A 24,038-nucleotide genomic window follows, 5' to 3' on the forward strand; every position below is an offset into this window, starting at 1 on the left:
TCCGAGGCAGTTCAACAACAACGAAACATGTTTGGGTGGCTCAATGATGTAAAATGGGTCGTACAACTATTTCTGTACTTTTAGTAAATACCTTTAGGAACTAATGCCTGATGTTGATAGCTTGCAAAAACATTCATTAGTTCTCTCCTCCACGCAATGGCAGACGCAGAAAAAATAAAAGAAACAGATTTCTCCTCCTCAGCTTGCAATTAGAGCAAGCGGCCACGTTATCTGACGGTAATTATATACCGTAGGTGTTCATCATAGTCATGCAGGGGGCTTGGGAAACCATAGAGCATGGACTCAGCTTCAGGTATTTTTACAGTTGGTATATTATCATATTTAATTGAACGTGAGTCGTTACCCAGATGTTTGGCGACGCCGATTGTCGTGAACGCGAGCACTCGCACGGGGTCATAAAAATCACGTACGTCAGGGTGTCACGTGACTCTCAATGCGAAGTCGGGAAGTCATGTTACGTCACGGTGTCAAATATGTTAATAAATCTAGTGACTTTCTCAAATTAAATCAACTTCACGCAGTGAGTCACGTGACGTGACACAATTTGACAGCACGTTTTGACACCATGACGTCACGTGACCACGTGATACATGGTTAATCAAAGTATGAGTATAAAAGCGCCTCAAAATCCGACAATGTACCATACATTGCAATTCTGTATATGACGATTTGATCAATACATAAGAAACACAGCTGTCAATTTTTTGTTCCCAAATATTAATTTTGTGATACCAAAAGAAGCAAAAAAAAAATTACGGCTAACCGTTTTGAACCGGTTACCGTTATATTTTTTTCCGGTTCAGTTCCAAGATGGCGGCGATGATTTCGGTTCGGTTCAGTTCCGGTTCGGCTGAAAATAACGGTTCGGTTCCGGTTTTCGGTTCGGTTCGGTTCCGGTTCGACACCCTGGATTTCAGTATTAGTCTTCAAGGGCCAAACAAGCCTCGAGGCAGAGGACAAGTATAAAGATTAACGTCAATCTGCAGTACATTAGTGTGCTCAGAATTCCAGTGAAGAATGTAGTCTTGGGTTCAAACGAAATCTGTAAATAGGGTACACTAATATGAGACCCCTCTATTTTAAAAATATCACTGCAGCAGCCGCAGGCAGCCATTTGGGTGCGACCGCATGAGACATAAGCCAACATCCATTTCAACTAAAACCAGTCAGCTCAAAGTCTAGAAACAGTAACTTTTCATTTGAAGACGAGAAAAGTGCCCTTTGGTTTGACTTTGAGCTTCAGATGAGATTGCAGGATCCTGCCACATTTTCCCAGTGAATACAGTCAAACCTGCGATTACAACGAACTCGTTTACTGCGAATTACACTCTATATCGAACATGCAAGCCTCTCAGTGTAATGCGCATGCAATATATATCTCGCATAACGAACTACACCTTCGATATACCAAAATCCTAGCGCTGGTAACCGCGAGAAAAATGTGTCGAATACCGGTGCTCGAGACGTTCGGCTTCGTCGCATTGCAGATCGAGCGAGAGAGAGGAGGGGCCCAGTGATGTTTGACAAACTCCTTCTCCTTCGCGCTCCGTCTGAACGAAATAAAAAAAAGAGGAAGCCCTTCGGTTGTTTGGGCTTTCCTTCAGCTTGGGCGACTTCACCGCTTGGCCCTTGGCAACAGCTCGTTCGACCTTGGCCTCCTTTTATCGTCTGCTCCTTGAGCCTATCGCGTTGCAGGTCTGCCAGCTATGTCAGGTGCTGTTGGCACGTCATTGCGTCGTCGCCTGCTGGCCTGTTCGCCTGTGTTCACCTGCCTCCATCGCTTCCTTCATTACGCTGTAAATTTTCCGCACTGTGAGGCTGCGCCTGGTTGAGCGAGGTGTGCGCTGGCCGTTTAGCTCGCATAATGACGACTAAGCAGCGGCCAGCTCTGCCCCTTTCCGACAAGGTCGAGATCATTCGCCGTGTGGAGCGTGGCGAGAAGAAGTTGGACGTAGCCGTCGCCTACGAGATCCCAAAAAGTATGTCGAGAACAATCCTAAGAAACAAAGCTGCTATCGAGGACAAAACCCGTGAACGGCCGAACGCGGACGGCAGGCACATCCGGAAGCCGGCATACGACAAGGTGAAGAAAGCACTCTAGGAATGGTTCTTGGACATCCGTGCCCGCAACATTCCAGTCTCCGGTCTATTGTTACAAGGCAAGGCGAGAGATTTTGCATTCGTCCTCAAGATTGAGGGCTTTGAAGCAGAATCGGGTGTCTGTGGAGGTTTAAAGACCGGTACTCAATTGTCCAAAAAGGCGTGGCCGGAGAGAAGTGCACAGTGGACAATGAAGGTGTCAAGACGTGGATAGACGACAACTGGCCGGGCATCAGGGCGAAATACGAGCCGTGCGACATATTCAACGCAGACGGCACTGCTTTGTTTTGGCAACTTCTTCCCAGTCAGACCTTAGTGCACCGAAATGAGAAGTGCCATGGTGGCAAGACGAACGAGAGTCGCATCGCTGTAGTCCTGATGACCAGCATGGACGGCTCGTCGAAACTTCACCTGCTTGTCGTCGGGAAGTTCAAGTCACCCGGATGTCCACGAGGGTGCTGCCCCCTGCCCATGACATACACTTTCAATGGGAAGGCATGAATGACGAGGAGTTTGCTCGGAAAGTGGTTGCAGGACTGGGACGACCAACTAACCCCCAGTGGCCGCAAGGTTTGCTTGCTCTTAGATAATTGTTCGGCGCATCACTGGGGCATCTCACTCAGGAACATCGAGTTATGTTTTCTGCCACCCAACGCTACGCTTTAACCCCTCGACCGAGGTATCATCTGAGCATTTAAAAGCCAAAAGCGTGTGGTAGAACAGTTCCTCGTCAAGTTGCATGTCAGCGGAGAGTTGCAGGTTGACTTGCTTGCTGTGATCGAAATGCTCAACCGCGCCCGGAGTGACATCACCAAGAACTCCATTCGCAATTACTTCCGTCATGCGGGACTCAGCCTGGAAGATGAAGCAGCGACTCCAGCGGATGTCAACAATAACAATGACATTGTTGGTCTCTGGCAGGAGCTCGGTCGCCAACTTGACATGATGGCGGATCGAGTCGAACTCGACGATTTTTTGGCGATCGACGATGACGTTGCTGTGACTGCAGCACTCTCGGACACAGACATCGCTGCCGACATGACGGCAGCTGCTGCTGTTGATGACTGCAAGAAAGCTGAGGATCCCGAAGACGAAGAGCCACCTTGTCCGACGCTTCACGAGGCGTTTTCGGTGGTGGACATGCTTTACCACTACTGCTCTGGCATCTAGGGAAGTGGACTCAAAATTGTGCCTGCACTTTCTCGCATAGACAATGCTACCGTCATGGATGTTGGCAAGGTGAAATCTCAAGCTAAAATAACCGCATACTGTGCATAGCTTTTTGTTTTCAATAAACTGATTTCGTAAGTGGTAAGTGGCATGAGTTTTCTGTTTACTTTGACGACGTATACTGTGAATAGCAAACTCATCACAGAAGTTTGCTGTACACGGTTACTGCTATATCAAACTACTTGATATATCAAACGAATCGTAGCGCCCCATGCTGTTCGTTATAAACGGGTTTTACCTATGATATGCGCCTGGAATATTTTGAGATATGATAAATGTTGAAGAATAATGTGCAGCCAAAAAGGCCTTAGTATAAATTTTCTTCCATGAACTTTGTCTCGAGTTATAGGCTACAGATAGTAGCCCGGACACACGACACCAAGGGCAAAAGTTGAACTTAGTTTCCTTGCAATCAACCGAGGACTACCGACATACTTCGACATTTTGGAGGGCATTGTACTGCATAGGAAAAAAAATGTCTGAAGCAATGTAACTCCCAATGGTGCCGCACCACTTGCCCACACTATACACTGGAAGATGGTGATACACTGGCCGGTTATCAGCTCACAGTAAACCCCAAAAGAAAGCGACAAGGCACAACTATACGACCATCAAAAATTAAGTGTATCGTTTTAAAATCAGAACTTCCTGAAGCGATTTGTACTATTTAAGCGTGTTGGTGGCTTTTAAACAATTAGAAAAAGGAGAAACATAAGGGACGACACAGACAGGACAATCTTGTTCCGTCTGTGTTGCCCCTATGTTTCTCTTCTTTCTGAAAAAAGACAGCGTGCAAACAACCACACTTAAAGGGGCACTGAGTTCATTTTTGAAAAAGGTTGTTTTTGATCTTATATGTATTGTTTAAAAGGTGTTAGTTCCTGTATATACCAAGTCCTATATTACAAAACTGCCTATTCATCTCAGAGCAAGAGAAAAACATGTGGACTCTTTTTTATCGCGGACTACGCTGTGTGAACCAATGAAAGCCCTACATTATGCGCAGATTCCGAATGATTTCATTATACGTCGTTTTGAAAAGTGTCCGATAGGTACACATTCAGATACGACTCGTCTTTTTCATTGTAGGCGAAGCCATCGCTTGCAACTCGCCGACAAGCGGCCTTTGTCGACCACTTCACTCGGAAAAAAATTCTTCCCAAAAAAGGGTGTGTCGCGATCTTTGAACACGCTTTTAACGAAGAAATAAGCTACGCACGGTTGTAATTTCGGGTTCATTGGGATACTTAGAGCGTCTAGATTGAGTTGTCAGCACAAAGGCATGATCTCAGAACCGACTTCAGTGCCCCTTTAGGAGCATTTTTGCCATACTGTAGTTTCTCACCTGACATTCAACCTCAAAAACACAATGCACTGAGAAACTACAATCAGTATGTCGCAGTGCTTACTTGCACAGCTTGAAGATGTGACTGACACAGACTCCAGGTGGACATTTAGCTCTTCCTGGACTCTCTTGACGCATCCACGGACGACCTTTGCCCGCTTCAAGGCCTTGTCTGCAGGTGTGGACTTCAGGGCATTTCGAGCTGAAAAATGTAATCTCAGTACACAACTAACAAAAAAAATCTTAATTTTTAATCTTCAGATGCTAAGAGTCCTGCCGGAGTTCAGGTAAGCCAAACAAAAGGTGGGAAACAACATATTCCATAACTGGTACTCTACCAATTGAAAGATTCTGTGTTATAACATTAACTCTTTCCATACTGTGCAAGTTAAAGGGGCACTGACACCCAAAAGGTTTTATTTTTTTTGTTCTCTAAAACGATGCAAGTTGTAGTCATAGACACGCAAAAAAATACCGCAACGCAAAAAACCAAAATTTAACCACGCGCGCGCGCGCCTCTTTGTTTTTGCCGTTTTTCTCTCCCACTCCTCACCTCTTCGCTTCTGTTGATTTGTGACGTCAAATATCATGAAATTTTTAAGCTTTCTAGGCTACAGTTCTATAGCATTTAATAACGGCATTCGTCAAACATGTTTTTTAATGCAATTCCGAACGCACTACGGCCCTTCTTTTTGAAATACAGAAAATCGGTGTCCAGTGTGTTGTCCCCTCCTAGCTTCTTATCCTCCCTGAAAAAACATGGCAGTGCTCGACGCATGTAGGTAGCCTCTGTGCATATAGTAGAGGATGATCGGTAAGTCGGGGAATCGGAAGAAGTGGTCTTTTTTAGATGCCCGACAAACTCCGACTTCAAAAAGGAAATCATAAAACGGTCAAAACAACTGGGTTTGGTGTCTGTGTATCATAGCTGCAGTTGTGACTCTGCCGGGGCAGCCTTTTACGCAGAACCGGCGCGACGTGGCCCCTCATGTCGCTCACAAAAGCCCACTGCGCATTCTCTTCGACCTCACACCCTTTCAAAGAATTTGAGATCGCTGAAAGGGCCCCAAAAGAACTTCAAACTCTAAAGTCGAGCGTCATCTGCTCGCAGCCGGTTGTTCCCGGGACGCCGGCGAACACAACTATTCGGAGGCATCAGAGAAACTCGACTCGCAGAATGGTTCAATATCAGGGTGTCTACCAAGTTGACATTTTTAAATTCCCTAAGTTTTCCAGGTTTTCCCTGCATACTTTTGTGCAATTCCCCGAGTGACACAGAACTTCGTTTTAGGTTAAGATGGGCTCACACCATGTCGCTAGATGCTGTCACTCTCTAAAAAGCATGTTATAAAATTTAAAAAAACGACATAATACAGTTTTAATGGTAAGAACTCACTTTTATTAGATTCAAAAAGAAAACAGAACGGAGTGGTAAGTAAGATTCATAGCGAATAAAATATAAAAAAAGTAAACTGAGGTTTACATGACCCCCCCCCCCCCCCCCGTGAGGTCATGTGACCTCGGGGAGGAGGGGGGGGGGGGGGTCAGGTAACCTCAGGGGGGTCAAGTGACCTCAGGGGGGGGGGGGGTCACGTGAACTCACGGTTACGCCGATGGCGATGCCGCTCAAGCCGGAAACGGGCGCCTAAGAGCTGCGCTCTAAAAAAAAACTGGAGCGATAACCAGGAAAGAAAAAGGTAAACAAAGATAAGGCGTTCAAAGTGCGATTGCTCAACTTTTGTTGTCAACGCAATCCACTAAACAAAATCTTTTTTTTTTTTTTTTTGCTCACTTTATTTTGGGGTTGCAGCGACAGCGGTGTTCGGGGAAAAGAGCGCACACGATCGTTCCAACAGCGGGCACTCTCTGCCCTCCCTACGCGCGCGGGTGCCCTTCCCTTTTCTTTTGCCATCCTCCATTTTTTTTGTTTTTATGGTTTTTTGTTTGTTCTTGTTTTATACAATGGACCTTTTGTAGAAACATCGGTACGAGAGTAAATAGTTCCAGTACCCTCACTCTCTTCCTTCTGGCCGAGCAGAGAGGGAAGATGGTTTCATTGTGTCGAGTTCGGGGAGGAAGATTACGCACGATGGGGACAAAGGCGAGTTTGGGGGAGCCGTATCTAGGTCACAGCGCCCCAATCGGTGAATAGGATGTAGCCGACGTTTTGGGTGTGGAACGGGTGGGAGAGGCCTTGCGCGCACGTTGTTTTCTCGCCACTTAGCCTCGAACCCAGTCGTGTGTCTAGGTGGCAGCACATATTCGCCAAGAGGTCCATTGCTTTGTCGCTGCGTATCCCCACGTGCGCATATCCTGGCTTGGCGGTCTGCCAGCCCCGCAACCCGAGCTATGTGCTCCCCGCCGGTGCAATCCGACCCCGGGAAAAGCGAAGGACGGCCGCGCTTGGCCATGCTTCGTCTTCGTTCGCTACATCGCGTGTCATTACAGAAAAACAATGTGATTTTCTAGGGGATGTTTGGACTGTTTCATATACTTAAACAATAATTCAAAATACACGGGTGAGATAAAACCCGGCTCGACTGTACGCTTGGCCCATTCCATTGAAATCTGAAGAATTTTGGACTGTGAAAGTCCATCTGTAACACTTCTAAAAAAAAATTCCCTGATAGAAGCACAAATTCCCTGAGTTTTCCCTGAGATTTTCCAGACTATTCAAAATCCCTGAGAATTCCCGGTTGGTAGACACACTGAATATTTGACGTCACTGCACTGGCGCGGATCACGCAGGAACTTCAAATTCGGCATTTGGAAATTGTTTTTTTATTTCACAAATACTGAATTCCCAAGTTTCACATTTTGAGGGTAATGTCCAGCCATCAATTTCAATAGTTTCAGATAATAAAAAAAAAAAAAAAAGAATTTGACGTGTCAGTGCCCCTTTAAATTCGATTACCCATGATCGACGACTTCCGAGCCCCACTGAAAAGCCCACAATAACTTTCTGGACAAGTTAAGGCATCTGGTGGTTAGATTAGACACTCTAGTTTCAGTTTCTGTATAGTTCTTTTTTTTTTCTCTTACGAGATGGCAACTTACTGTGATCAAATGTACAACCTAGGAGTTAGCGCTTTGCATTGAGAACATGGTGTCTCCATTGCGCGGCACGCCTGCAGAGTAGCGTTCGAATTTGAAGTCTCGCGATTCGAGCGCATTTGCAGTCAACTTTATTGGTGGCACTAGCACGAGCGAGTCGGATGATGATGTCGGATCATAAAATTTCTGTGGCTACGGGATCAAAATGTTTTTGTTCCTTCAATGGAAAGATTGGCACATCGTACACGTGATGAGCACTGTACATACTGCCAACAAGCTTATGCTTGCAAAACGGAGGTAAAAAGAGGAGATACATGGTCACTGATCTCCATCGAGAAGCGACAGCTCGACAACAACTACAACGCAGGAATGCTCGGACTTAACAAATCAGACCAATTGATCAGATCATACAACATCCCGATGAAGTGTGTCCAATTGGTAGAAGGCACTCTTCTTTCACTGCATTGACATCTCAGCTGCCAACAGCTAGTGCATTCTTTTTACGAGCACACCGCAAGTAGCACGCAAACATTCCTGAACTCTACAGAAGTGCATGTTTTGATCAGATGGCATCCCGAATAGAGCTCGCCCAATGGCTTCTTGGACTTGATGTAGAGTATGTCCGACCCCTCTCCTGCCCCTAAACAACTGCATTACTAGCCTCTAAAAATGACGAAACGGCACAATTGCAGAATGTTTAACGAGGAGTGTGAAGTTGAGCACAAGACAAATGTCTTCTGCAGTACCTGCGACATTTACCCACGTCTTATCCCATCCAGAAACAATTTCACCGGATGGTTTGCACGCCACGATGGTTGAGATTATGTGGTAGAACTTGAGGGCGTTTTATTTATAGCATTACAAATCCCAACCTTTCCTGCTATTGAAATTTGCCATCTTTTGTATTTTGGACTTTTTCAGCTATCATTTCTTTCCGAGATATCTGGATATATTTCTAATCTTTCTTGTGTCGGCCACAATAATTTTGGGTTTCAGAAATTAAATCTTGTATAATTTACTGACTCCTATTTTATACATATATTATGGGAAAGAGCATGTATTGTGCCGCATTTTGGTATATCGCAACAAATTTTAGAAGCACATGTTTTTCAAAATAAAAAAATATTACTGCAACCCTCCCAAAATGACACTTTTCCCGTGGTAAGGGAAGAGTTAAGCTTTCAAAGTATGCAAGTACAGTACTGTTCTCACGGAGAGAACAACTTGGCTTCAGGCTGTCCATTTCAGTCCAGATGGAAAGTTACATTTTGTTTCTTGGCACATTGATATAAAATAATTTCAGATGAGAGGCAGTGCACGGTGAACATGAGATGCAGCATCTGTTAAGACATCATTCATTGGTTGTTCCATAAAAGGGTATTTAGCAAGTGCCATTTGTGGCGTCGTGCTTCCCTTGTTTTCTACAGTCACAGGTCCACGTCTGTTGGGTTGTGAACTCTGATTGGAGAACCAATCCAGGCAGGGGCCAGTGGCAGCGACACAGCCACGCTGCGGTGGCGTCATATGCTATTCACAGCAATGACTACCTTGCCTTTCCTGCGGCTGTCGGAAATCCACTGTCTATTTACAAACCAGCAAGGAAGGAGAGAGGAAATACCTCGAAGAGTAGGTTGGACTTGTTGACTAACGACTACCACAGCTGCTACAACAAACAAGGAACTCATAACCGAGACGCTTCCCCACTAAAGAGAATGCCATCCGCTGGGGTGGAGCTTGGTCGCACACATGATCAAGCCTTCTCACTTTTGTCACACTCCTCTCTCATGCATGGAAAAAGGCACTCTAGTCGACTTGCCTGCCCCATTAGAGACACTCTTACTCCCCATTATGCACATTGCCAAGTACTCCGCTCTGGAGACAAAGGTCGCCTCATATTTCTTTTAATTAGAGAAACATTAATTGAATTTGAAAATTGATAGGCTTGACTTACCGACCAACAGATGCTCCACGGCTGTTTGCAGGGAATCTGGTAGGGATTTTCCCTCAAACGACAATGCAGCCAAGTCTGCAGCCGAACCCACTCTTGAGGCCACATCGCCTGTTACGCTGGCAAGACCACTCTCATCCAGGGAACCGTCCGCCAAGACAGCAATGCTGCTCTTGATTGAGCTGTCTGAAATGAAAACGGCACCCGTCTGTCCACCAAAAGACAAAATGCCCTGACTGGAGATGCACATATTTTCCAAACTTCAAATTATTTGAGGATAGTGTGGGCTATTCAGTTCAATTTGCAACACACTTTTACTGTTCAAAGTATTTGAGTTTTTCGAGCTACAAATATATCGTAAGGTTGTGCGAATATTCAAATATCAGTTCCAAATAATATGCTATTTGAGATTCAGTTCAAGATGAATTGCAATATTTATAATTTTCAAAGTGCTGATCGTGGTGGGTCAGCCCAGAGCCGTATATACAGAGTTTGGCCATTCATTGGGAAGTATAGGAGACAAATGAGGAGGCACCACTGGCCGAAAGTGTGCTGGACGTGTCCCAGGGCGTCTTCACAAATTCAAATGTGGCCAACCAGAAGCCAAAAATGACACTCTGGCGGCGGTCGCAAGAAACAAAATTAATAAGTGCGTCAGAGTAACTCTCGGTGACTGAAAATATGGTGCACGTGATGTTTCAATCACGGTCATTTAAAATCATGGTGGAAGAGTGCAACTAGCGAAACAATCGACAAAATCCGTACGCCAGGCGCTGAGGGCCGGGAATTTGTTGTCCGAGCGGTCACACTCTGTCAGAGCAAAACAGAGTTTGAGCGGCACATTTGTTTCTTACATCTTTCTGCAGGATCATAATCGAAACATCACGTGCACCCTATTTTTAATCGTGAAGAGTTACTACATTTAAATCTTACGAGCTTATTAAAACCATATACCTATGATTAAAACTGTTTCTCGCTACCACCGCTAAGGCATCCTTTTCGGCTTCTGGATGGCCGAGAGAGCATGTCAAGCCCTCTTTCTGCGTCTGGTGCACGCCCTGGAAGTAACACCTGCGGAGCTCATTTCGCTGCAGCATAGCTGCATGCTTACAAGGAAAGCACACCCTCAAAGTGGGATGGTGCATGTGCACGCCCAGTGCACTTAGAAAGAAACAGAAACTTTGTGATTTTTGATATCTACTCTGCAGCAAAATTTTGGAAATTAAACTGTTGCTATTATGCAAGAGTATACACAAACTCAGCTCTGTTACGTCACAGTGCAGTGGTGGCGCGTCGAACGCACTTCCGGTCTGGAGCTGTGGGCGGAAGTCACCAGAAATCTCCATGCAGGACGTGCATTCCTGCATATTTTTTTTTTGAAGATACCATACAAAAACCCGTCTTCTCGTCAAAATGTACGAGCTGTACCAAAAGAGTCGGGGAAGTTTTGAAGGTCAGTTTTCATGCGTTTTCTGCCTGCTCAGTTCGTCCGAGAACGTGGATAGGTGCTATGAAAAAGGAAAACCAGACGCCGTCGGACCACGATTGCTTGAGCGGGAAGCACTTTGGGTTGATTTCATGGATACTTGTGTTCGTCGAGATTTATTTGTTTTCTTCCAACATGAAGGCGGGAAAACCACCAAGTTGTATGGACCACCTGCAGACTACGTTCAGTGCATCTTCAAGTTCAAACGGCCGCCTGATCATTTCAAACTGTCGTCTGCTCTCTCAAACGTTTCTGCTTGTTGTCGTCTCCTTGTTCAAGCGACAGCACCCGTAGACAAAACGTTGACCCGGTAATTCTGATCAGAAGTAAGTGCAGGTCTCGACAGACTTTTAAGTTTGAAGGTTGGTTGGGGTAAGTAGGCTCAGTGTAAACAGTAGATACAAGGAGATGCTTATCATTGTTACCCGGGGCCATCAACAATCTGATTCACTTGATCTGATTCTGCTTGTGATTTTTAGTTTCGACGTCGACCATCTCAGCTACGGTCCCCGATATAGCAGCCCGAGCGATGTCGTGACCGAAAATGGCAAGCAGAATATCATCATGCGAATCAGGCTCTAGCGTTAATTCTGCGACGTCCACACGGAATTAATCGCCGTATGTCACATTATTCATGCGAAGCTTTGCGGTGTAACGAGCCTTGTTAATTTTGCTGAGGCCGCTAATGTAGTCAGAAATTGCCAGGACAATTCCAATGCGAAAAAGAACACGGGGAATCACACCAATGCCGACATCGCATTCCAATGGTTTATTTATGGGCAACGGTGAGCTTCTCGCCCACACTCCATCGCGCATGCACGGCACCGGTGGCGTCCGCTAGGGGCACTCCGGTTTGTTTGTAAACATGAGTTGGTCTATATGTTAGACAGATGACCCAATAACCTGCAATTGTCATACAGGAGTGTTTTTTTGTTTTTTTTTACATTTGAGATTGAAGAAAGGATATTTGTACGTAGCAAGATGAGTTACAAGTCCCCTCTATTAGGTATAGCTGGGCATCTCAATAGGTTTCTTTTATGACACATTCGTCATTTCCTTGTCACCCCAATGTAGGCATGGGACTTACTAAGGCCACAGTCCATAAATATAGTTTGATTAAAATTAGCTTAGATGTGGACAAGTGGAAGCTTGGGAACAACCTTCACGAGTTCAGCTGGTAGTGGAAGGCGTGGAGAAACTATTCAATTAAAAAATGTTCAGCCGAAATCACTATTTGCTTCGAACTCAAAATCCACTATTCACACATGGCTAGTACTACGATGTCCTCAAAATTATCCACTTTGTCACATCAAGCTTCACTGCTTTGCATCGGTGTGCTAGGAGAAACGGCTGACCTGTCAGTACGTCTGAAATTTTACTCACTAGGTATTGCAGGTCAGCCTTCTCTGGTTACAATTGCAGTTCGACCCTCAATTTTAAAGAACCAATAAAGAGAAGAAAAAAAATATTTTTTAAAAAACCTGGCTGGGACATGAATGTCAAAAAATAAATTTGACGCAAAAAAAAATTTTTTTATTTTTTTAGAGCAATATTGACGGCACTGTTTTAAAAAAAGAAAAATTTTCTTTTCAGTGGCTTTTTAAAGGAGTGCTGGGTAAGGAAACCTCAAGCTACTCAAATAAATATGGTAGTCATTGCCTCGCTTGCCATGTTACATTATGTTTTACCCAACTCATGTGCCTTTTTTCTTAATACAAGCAGTATGTAAAATGTTTCACGTGCAATTAAACTGTTCCTTTTTATAGGCCTTCTATACCCTGTTGGATGTAAAGAAAATCCGGAGACGCTCCTCCCATAAAGCCTGCCACTCATTCCACTTTAGTGAGTGAATGCTGAATAACTTGCCTCCACTCCAGCGTTCACTCTACTCAAGTGAAAAGAGTGCAAGGCTTTGCAGTAGGAGCTTGTCCTGCACTTCTTAACCTGCAGCAGGATTTAAAAAAAATGCCCAGTCCTGATTTCTTAAAGTATTCATGCCTCATTCAGATTAAATGTAAAATATTCATATTTGAAAATACCAAATTCGATTCGCAGTCAAATTTTAAATTTGATTAGAAAAATTTTTTTTAATATTTATTTGTACACCTCTAGTCATTACATAATTCGATCAAATTAAATAGTCAATGTCACAAAACAGTGCACACACAAACAAAAATGGTAAAACCTCTACACTGCTGCCGATACACAAACGCTTCGAACCCACTTCAAACGGTCCGCAAAATTCAGTTTCTCAACTAATTGCTCTGTGATTTACTAGAGAAGTGGGGCTAGTTAGTGGAAGCTTGAAGTGAAAGTATTGACAGATGAACTTAGCTCGTTCAAAATAAAAAAAAAATATCAGGCTATTTACGACGGCACTCGCAGACTGTGCCATAACGGTGCTCGCCGACTTGTAAGTGATGCCAGCAGATGGCGCAACGTCAAGTGCGAAAAAATGCGGCGCCTCATTCGATCATCTTGGTACAACAAACGGTGGCTCTGGGGATACCACTTTTCATATTTAGTTTATTGAAAAAATGTAGCACTTTGAAATTCGTACATTACAGAGACACACGCCGCGCTGAGGAAGCGTACGTCAAAGCTTCCAGAAGATTACCTGCTAAGCTCGAAGCCGAGGTATCCTCGATGCTCCCGACATCTGTCGGCAACACTGAGCAGACAGCACGCAACGTCTGTGAACGCCGCTGTGGAATGCCCAAAAGAGGTTATTCTTTTTCTTTTTTTTTTTTTAACAAGATAAGTTCATCCGTTGATATTTTCACTTTAAGCTTCCACCACAAGCCGCATCTCTGTAGTACATCGCAGCGCAATATATTGAGAAACCAATTTTTGCGGACTGCCTAAAGTGGGTTCCAAGTGTTAGTGTAAATGCTGAGACATGCTGGAAGGTGCCATATCTTCCACAGTCCACTAGAAGTAACCAACAACTATTAGCAGAGTAAGTCCTGAACATGAAGATGGAATTTAAGCATTACAAGCAAACTCAAACAAAGCTGCAAGGAACTACAGAGTGCAACAATTTGGAGCATGTGACACCCAAAGGGGGCAAGGTTTTTTGCCTTGGCAGCTGGTTGGCAGCGTCACCAGTGACAGCGTCCACGTAATGTTGCACAGTGAGGCGCTGCCCACTCCGGCCTCTCCTACTGCCCATGAGCATCTTAACTGTGTCTGTGCCTTCAAGTGGCCGTGTCTCACGATCTTGCTCTGAAGTAAAGGTTTGGCATCTTGACATTCGAAAACGTACGACATTCGAAAACTATGAAGTGTTTGTCTGTCCAACGTTCCGGAAACGACTATGAAACAACATTCACCAGTGTCAGTAATTGATCAAACCTACACGAGAAGTATTTTAAAGAGGTAGCTTTATAGTGACAACCAACATCAGGAGCCGCGTAAGCATGAAATGTATAAGTTGGTCAGTCTGTAACCGCTAAATGATCGTGAAAGAAAAACGGCAACCGGTGCCAGAGATCAAACCCTGGTCACAAGCGTGGAAGCCGAGCGCGCCGCTGACTGAGCTACGGACCCAGCGCGCAGGAACGGGAGGAGCAGAAGCAGGAGGTGCGAAAAAGCATGTGTAGCGGAGGGGTGGAAAGGGCAACAAAGAGAGGAGCACAAACAGCTGGAGTAGCAAAAGTATGCAGAACGAGGAGTCCAAATTCAGCCCAAAAATTCAGCCCAAAGGCTTTGTATCTGGGTGGTGCTGAAGGGAAGCGCATGCAGCATCACAAAGAGATATGGTGCAACACAATCTGTTTCCATACAAAACACTGCCCTAGGCACCAGCTGAACTAAGAGCACCACCCACCCCAAACACTGGAAGACTAAGGGTCATCCTGCCCTCGGCACCACCTAAACTAACAGCACCACCCACCCTATAAAACTACTGAAGTTCAATGAGTTCGACAGAATGACCAAACATGCAGCTAATTTTTTTTTCTCTCCTCTCATTATCAAATTGCTTTTCGCTCTCTGGTGGATCGAGCAGATGTACTCAGATTGAGATAATCACAGCAGTTTTCACCAGCGTATGAAGATTTGTGTCCTCAATTTCCAGGTCTTATGTAAAACAAGTTAGCACCGACTGCCCCTGAACGTTTTGTACAGCGCTGTGCTCGAATAAGTGGGCATTGATTGGAAACTAAGGTTGGCGGCTACACAGGATGCCTATGCCAGTTCGGCCGAGGTCGATGCAAAATGCTTCTACTAGGAGCCGCATTCTGGTGCCACTGTCCTGTTGCACGCTTCCAATAAAAACATAAAAGTCTAAACAGCTCACAAGTATTGAATCCCTGGCCTAAAGACCTGTTACTTAGCAAGTCAGCAACAAAAAATGACATCACTGCAATGTATGCGGCATATCCAATCAATTGAAATATGCTATGTCTTGTTTTCTTTAATGCTACTAAAGTTATTTTCCAGGCGCTTCGAAGACTTCAAAACTGACCAAAGCACATGTACTACCCATAAATCTGGCACCAGCAAATGCTCATCCCCGATTTAACAGAGTTACTTTCCCATTTTGGGTATGCACTCTAGTGGTGCAAAACTATCAATAGTGGAAGCGACTACGCAAAAAAACTATCAATAGTATACAATTGATAGTAGACTATTGTAAAACTATCAATAGTATACTAAGAATAGTCAACTATTGTAAAAATGTCAATAGTACACTATCGATAGTCGACTACCATGAAACTTGATAGGATACAGGGATGGACAGTATTTCAAATACAAGTAGTATTTGAAATATGTATTTCAAATACATTGTGTATTTTGCATTTAATTACAAATTGGGTAATGTATTTGACGTGTGTATTTAAATACTAAAATGTGAGTATTTTAAATACAATTGTAATTAAATACAATTTTGTGGGCAAAAATATATCCCTCAAATTTATTGTCACTGTCCAGAGCAGGAAGAAAACCATGTTCTGCACCAAATGTAGTGTCTCTCAGTCAAGCACAAGCGTTTAGTGACTTTGTGATTACGGTGCTAGTCCAGGGCAAGAATAGTGACAAAATCGACGTTCACAGGCAGACTGGCTAAATAAGTGCCTGTGACAACTTGTGATGCTTTCCAGCCTGATTTCCATCCATATTTTTGCCTGGAACATTCTAAATGCGCGGGTTGTCCAGATTTTCGTAATTGGTGCGAGTTGCAACAATAAAAAATTCTCTAGCTAGTGCTGCGCGTCTTGGTCGTCTCGGTTCTTTGTTGGTCTATACCAAAATGTAATCGACAAAAAAAGCTGCTTAAAGCTCTGTACTTTTTTCACCTATTAGTACGTCCAAGCTCATTACATTTTTTTTTGTGATTATATTTCTATTACGTTACTAGAGCCCCGTACACTAACTCCCGAGTGTGCGATGCAAAATTAAAATGAGATACCCAGAAACCTGTTGCAGGTGCCCTGAAGTCGCTGACGCAAATTTTGAGGAATGTATTTGGAAAAGTATTTGGAGGAAAAGTATTTGGAGGAGACCAAATACATTTGGTTGTACAGTAAAACCTCGTTATAACAAAACGGGATATAACAAACTAATGGATATAACAAAGCAATCACAATTCCCCTTGCTTGCTAATAGTGGGAAGAAATGGACATTGGCTATAACAAACTAATGGTTATAACGAAATAATTACGACCGCTCCTTCAACTTTGTTATAACGAGGTTTTACTGTATTTGTATCTTGTACTTAAATTTCTTTTTTTGGAAATGTAATTAGATTTGTAATTAAATACATTTTTGATGAAGTATTTTGTATTTGTATTTCGATACATATTTGCATGTATTTTGCCCATCCTTGATAGGATACTATCAATAATCGACTATCGTTAAATTGTTTATAGTCGGATACCGTGAAACTATCGATAGCCAACAATCGTAAAGCTATCGATAGTGTTTTATTATTACGGTGACAAACAATGTTATGTGTTCATTCGGGAAATGTTGTGAAGCTTGGAGAAAAACGCAACTGAAATTAGGGACTTATGCATAATTAGTGAAAAACAATCTAAAACCTATTGGCAAACAATCAGAAAATGGTATAAATCCTCCTTAGAAACTATTGGCAATAAACTATTACTAAACAACTATTTATTGTATACCGGTAGTACTATTAAAAAATATAAATAAAAGACATCACCTTGATAGGTTGTCGAAGACTTTTTTTGCTGTTTTAGATTGCTTTCTGGGGTGTGCCCTTTGCTTTTTAATAAGAAAAAGCTCAATCAGAGAAATGAAAATCCCTGTGGCCCCTGATAAGTAAACTATGTACAGTCGGGGACAAAAGTTTCCAGACCACGGGAGCGGTGGCCGACATGCATTGCTGTGCACTCTGATGGTGCGACACCTGCTGTCGAGACCGGTATGGAAGGACACGCATAAGCCATGCGCCGGCCTCGACAGCAGGTGCCACGCCATCAGAAGGCGTAGCAATACATATCGGTCACCGCTCCCGTGGTCCACAAACTTTAGTCCCCAACTGTACGTGTTGCATAAATCCGGAACACTGCTTGAAAATGATGTCAGCAATGGTGATTGAAAGCACAAGTATGGAGGACATAACTTTACCCGGATGAAAAGTGTGGCGTTCTTCCGAACCAAACAGGTTGCGAGAAAGAAAATAGTATTGTCTTTCGAATTCACAAGCTTTTTTTCACTGAAATAATGCCTCATTGCCACCAACACCGTTACTTAGATCACAGAAAATTTTTGTTTTTATATTTTATGTTTGATCCAGTTAACATTGTTCACAAACTTATAGTATTTGAAGAATGAAAAAACTAAAAGCATCAGTAACTAAACATGTTGGTTTGGTATAAGATTTTTATCTCATAATAGTATTCAATTTGAAGTCTTCAAAACAAAATCTGTTACATTTATTGATTCAAAAATATTTATTTATAGATTGTGCGACGACTTCCGTATTTTGAAGTCATATTTTATACCAACAGGCAAATATTTTTTCAGCCACCGTTATTAAAATCTGCCTAAATAGAACCGAACAAAAAGTGGCAAAATATCATGGCAAACAAACTAGCCTAACTGCTTTTGTCAAGAGCTAATTCGCGATTTTCGGGAATTCGCTATGAATGGTCATCAGCAGAAAAAAAAAAGAATGATCCCCAGCAGAGTGCTCAATTTCACCTATCAGTGGTCCAGGCTATGAAAAGTGATATGTAACAATTGAATAATAAAGGAAACACAAGCGTGAAACAAACTTGTGAAAACCCTGATGCTAATGTCTTCAACAAATATTTTCCCTAGCTCCAAGACAAAAAAAAATAAAAAATACTGTATATAATTTATAGTCTTACAAATGCGGGCATACTAAAGTGCGAAGCCTGATATCTGAACTCCACGAATCTACAAAATATCTGCGCAGGAAAACTAGAAGGTGAATTCATTGTATGAGAATGCAACTTTTTGTTTTGTTTCCCTTCAATTTCACGTTCTTCCCAAAACCACGCATTGTCTGCCGATACATATTCGCCAACATTCCCGTTTTGGGTAGTGTTTTCATTTTTGTAACACTCAATAGTTTCCTGAACACTGACTTCTGGTATTATTGATAGACAACCAAAAGCCAACTACAGTGCAATTCACTAATAACAATAATCAGAAAACCCAAACTTTCAATCATTATTACTGATTATCGTTGTATCTAGACTAGAAACTAATCATTTACAGTCTAGAAAGCAGCACATCGTTATATGTGGTATCGCTATAAGTGCGTTGCACTTTATATTGATAGTACTATCGGTAGTACTATCGACTGTACTATCAATAGTACTATTGAGAGTAAACTATTGATAAGGCTATCGATAGCCAACTATCGATAGCCGACTATCAATAGTCAACTATCGACTGTATTATCGATAGTCCACTTGATAGTTTCTGACACTGTCGATAGTTTTGGAAAAGCTATTGATAGTATCGATAGTAAATTTTTCTATAGTCTTGCCTCACTAATGCACTCGACCAGTCTTTTCCGTCAAGAACATCCAGCTCAGAGTTGAACAAACACGGTAGCCACCAACGTACCCCCAACATGAGCCCACTATTGAATGCCACACGCCCTATGAGACATTTGTCCAACAAGCAGCACCTTACCAAGACAGGAGAAGAAAGCTTCATGGTCAGTCATCAGCAAGAGGCTCTTGAAGAGGTTGTGAACATGGTAGTCCCAGGCACACTGCAACTGCCCCAGAGCCTTCGAAAGTGCATCGTCCTTGTCTCCCCCAAGCGACACGACCGCAGCCACAAGCTCCGGATCAAGTGACTCCATCAGATGGAGGTGGTTCCAGAGCCTGCTCACAGCTGAAGAAAAAGAAACCCGAAACGGGCCTTTTGCACACATTCGACTGAAAAACTGGGTTGCAAGTTCAAGTTGGCCTAACCCTTCGATCAGTACATATGAAAATATGCAGATAGAAAGACCCTTCATTGAGGTCAGCAGTAGAGAAACTTTTTAAATGGCAGTCGAGATTTTGGGCAGGAGACTTTCCTTATTAACACGGATTGTATTACATAGCTTGCTCCAGGCCACTTCCTGTAACATGCTCCTGTAATGGAAGAGTGTCGCACGGGTGCAGTGTCAGCGTTCAGATGAAACAAGTCCTCACTGATTGAACATGGGTCCAGTGGCATAGCTAGGCCATCTGGCAACTAGGGCTCTTAAGTCTTTCGTAGCCCCCAATCACTCCCCAAAATTGCAAGCAACCAGTAAAGCGGGGTGGGGGGCTGGGTGTTGCCAGAGGTAGCACCCCCCCCCACCCCCCGTGATTGGGACGCCTGGTACCCGGGGCCCAGGGCCCCCCATTGCTATGCCATTGCATGGGTCGCAGCCAAACACAGACGCAACACTCGTATGACGCGGAGAGAACAAGCTCAAGATCCAGAGGAAACAGGGAGACGTGAAATAGCAGGGTCAAAGCTGGGGTGTGTGACCGCAAGAGACAAACTACGCTCTCCACTTCTGCTAGAACACTGGCTTTGGCAGGGCTTTCTCTCAAGGGCACAATGATGTTTGCACTGTAGTGGAACAAAATAGTTCCTCTCTGCAATATTACCTTGAAGCAAGGCATGGTATATATCGTGTTATCACGGAATTTTCCCCAATATTGAGGGGAAGGGCAAGTTCTATTATTATTTTGCAAATTTAGCAGTTCAGCATGCAAAGAGCTTACAGAAAGCTGCAACGGAGTTTCAAAGTGCACCATCAGATGCCCTCACCTATCTAGACCTTAGTCGAGACTGCGCTCGGACAAGACATGCACACGGTTCATGTTAGTGATGGATTGAATCTGCCGAACTGATTTGGCAAAGTTTGGCACATGCCGAACTTTTGAAGCAAGGTTCGGCAAAGATTCGGCGAAAATTTGGCAAATGTCTATGCACAGGCGAGAACGCGACGGGGCCATGGATTGCAAATGGAAGCCACGCGGTTGTGCGGTTACCATTGTACACTGTAGTCGGTGTAGTACAACCAGTGGTTAGGGCGAGGTGTGGAGTAGGCAACCCGGTAACTGTGTGTTTGTGGGCCTTTGCGAGTGTGGTTCTCTTCAATATTTTCTGCCTCAAGAACAGAAGATTGGCCAGTAATTTTCACAGTCCACTGCGCAAGTGACAAACGATGCAGGACATTCTGGATTATCTGATTTTCATTTGACCTTTCCAGTGATGCAACAAAGTAGTTGAAACATTGACTAACAATTACTTTAAAGCACTTGTCGTAATTATAACAATCCTCTTTTTGGCTAACAAGTAGTTTGTGCCAAAACAAAATAATATTTCATTTTAATTAGCATTATTTTGCGGTTTTCCCCATGTATATGCATAAAACTATACACAAAACTCTCATGTTCGACGCTGCACATACGACATTCCTAACTCTTCCAATCTATACCTAAAAATCTGTGTGTGTCCTAACACCAGAAACCAGAATTTTGAAGGTTAAAAATGAGACTTTGCAAATATGGGACGCACACTTTTATGCAAAGCTGACGTCAAGAGATTCAAATAAAAAAACATGAATATTTACAATAATATTGCTATCTCTTCTGTGAAGGCTCAGCAACTGTTGCATTCATTTTCGCGCACGAAACGGCGACTCCCATTTTCTAGAATCGAATAATTTCTTCACTGAAGCACAGCACGGATTTCGTAAATCATTACCTTGTGAAACTCAGCTCCTATCCATCACTCATGACATTCATTCTATTCTTGACCGAGGCTCCCAGGTAGACTGCATTTTCTTAGATTTCGCCAAGGCATTCGATAAGGTGTGTCACGAGCTATTACTGCTAAAACTTGCAAAACTTAACATTGATCGACCCTAACGTTCTCGCATGGATTCTGTCTTTTCTGAATAACCGATCACAATTTGTAACAATTAATAACGAAAACTCTCCACCTGTGTCTGTGAATTCTGTAGTTCCTCAAGGGTCTGTTTTAGGCCCACTACTATTTTTAATTTATATTAACGATTTTCCCATTAATGTGTCTTCATCCGTTTGCCTCTTCGCCGATGACTGTGTAATTTACCGTGAAATCTGTCATGATTCTGACCTCTCTGCACTTCAGTCTGATATTAACTCTGTCTCTTAATGGTGTGAATTGAAATAAAGCTAATGAAACTAAACACTAGCAAATGTAAACACATGAGAGTGTCCCCCAAACCTAACAACAGTCCCTGTTACCATCTAGATGGCAACCTTTTGGAGCAAGTGGCAATGTGCAGGTACCTGTTCACTTAACAAATAACCTTTCATGAAACTCCATATTCAGTATGTTACTGCCCGTACTAACTGCATGTTGGGCTACTTAAAACACATCTTTTCATGGCACCTCTTTCACTAAAATCGATCCTCTACAAAATATTAATCAGGCCTAAATTAGAATATGCAGCCTCCATCTGGGATCCCAGTCACAATACTTTAATCACAGCATTGGAATCCATTCAGAATAGGTCAGCCCGTTTCATTCTTTCCAACTACCATCGTACTGCTAGTGTCACATCGATGAAAAATAGTTGACGTTTACCACTTCTCTCCTTGCGATGTAAAATTTCATGCCTATGTCTAGTATTGCATAAAATGTATTTTGATAATCCTCTCCTATGCAATCAGATGATTACTCCCCCCTTTTACACTTCATCCCGTCTTGACCATCAGCACAAAGTTGGAGTTCCAAGTTCATTTACCACAACATTTCAACCTTCTTTTTTACTCCACACATCCGAGAAATGGAACCACCTGCCCGGTTTGATTGCTACTATAACTGATACTAACCTGTTCAGAAATTCCATCACTAACTATTTTAGCAGCAACCCATGACCTGTTGTTTCTCTTTATTTGTTGTATATTTAATATTGTTGACTTGTTACGATTTTACTATCTTTGTTTTATGTTTGTGCTCTGTAACCCAGGCGAAAATTTCTAACTGGGACCAGTTGGCACCTCAACTGGTTTCAACTGGGACTAACTGGTCCCAACTGGGAATCAACTGGGACTAACTGGTCCCAACTGGGAATCAACTGGGACCAATAGGAGTCCAACTGGGACCAGCTAAGGGGTCAACTGGTTTTAACCATTCCCAGTTGGGAATGAACTGGTTTGAACCATTCCCAGTTGGGATTCAACTGGTTTGACTCCCTTGGGAATGGAGTGAACTGGGACCAGTTAGGAAAGTAACTGGTTGGAGCGATTCCCAGTCGGACTTCAAATGCCTTTCCCGTTCCCAGTTCACACGGGGCAACAATTTTGACAAGTTGGGTGTGTATTGACCTTTGCTAATGAAGAAAACTAAAAGCACTTACATTTTTAGATTTATACAAATCGGGAAATTTTTAATTACTGGGTACATTTATATATTTATAAAAATATAAAATTTTAATTAACTAAATAATTTTTTAATTGGAAAATATAATTAGTGACAAAATGTGTTCACCTAAATGAACATTTAGTGCATTATTAAAATATATTAAAACATTTATTTAAGTACCTACAGTTTTTTTGTTTTTTTTTTAATAAATAAATTTATCTTTTGGCCGATCAGAGCTAGCCGGCCGCCGTGGCACGCGGGTGCGGATTAGTTAGTTGGCGGTACCTAACCCCTTTTGAGACAGGGGGGTCAGCAAAAGTTCAGATTGCCGACACAGGTAAAAGTTTTAGTTCTTGTTTTGTTTTAGCTTTTCCCACTTTTGGGACACTTTCACTGGTTGGCGATCAGACGCAGTCTCTCCCATTCAACGAGAATGCGCTTGGTTGCTAGTGAACCGTGGGCTCCTTCCCCGAATCCCAGCATTTCGGGAATCCTCTCTTCGCTGGTCGCCCAGGGTGGTCGACAGTGGTCTAGGGCAGGGCACCACAGCAGCACGTGGAGGACGTCCTCGCTTGACTGCCCGCACAGATGACAGGCTGTGTCGGTGTCTCCGAAGAGTTGGGCACGTCGGCAGCTCGTCATCAGCGCTCCAACCCGTGCCTGAAACAGTAGCGCGCTTTCATGGTCCCCTCGGTAGTGTGTGCAGGGAGACGGCTCAGACTTGTGGAGCGCGTAGATGCTCTGGAGGCTCTGCTTTTTCCTCACCGCTTGTCTCCAGGCCTCAAGTTCAATCGCGTTCACCTCCTCTGTCACAGCCTTGAACCATCCTTTCTCCAATGTGGCCTCATGTCGCCTCGTCCCTTTGCTGTACACAGAGTCGAGCCTGGCGATGGTGTTTGACCAGTTCGTCCTGCTGCTGCGGTATCTAACGTAGTGGAATGTCCTTTTGGTGTACGCTTCGTCTGGCATGTGGATCAGGCGCCCGAGGTATCCGAGTTTGGCCC

General features: G+C 43.5%; 1 protein-coding gene across 1 annotated transcript in view; it reads right to left on the minus strand.

Moving 5' to 3' along the window:
- The window catches only part of LOC8038547, a 67,055-nt gene that overhangs the window by 20,723 nt on the left and 22,294 nt on the right, over window positions 1–24,038 (minus strand). The window contains exons 11-13 of the mRNA XM_029972457.3: window positions 19,324–19,530; window positions 9,702–9,884; window positions 4,761–4,898 (exon numbers count right to left, since the gene is read on the minus strand). Coding sequence (XP_029828317.2) covers window positions 4,761–4,898; window positions 9,702–9,884; window positions 19,324–19,530 — 528 coding nt within the window. The remainder of the gene's footprint in view (window positions 1–4,760; window positions 4,899–9,701; window positions 9,885–19,323; window positions 19,531–24,038) is intronic.

Source organism: Ixodes scapularis, unplaced genomic scaffold (genome assembly GCF_016920785.2).
Source record: "Ixodes scapularis isolate PalLabHiFi unplaced genomic scaffold, ASM1692078v2 PGA_scaffold9__187_contigs__length_104089568, whole genome shotgun sequence".
Classification (NCBI taxonomy): Eukaryota; Metazoa; Arthropoda; class Arachnida; order Ixodida; family Ixodidae; genus Ixodes; species Ixodes scapularis.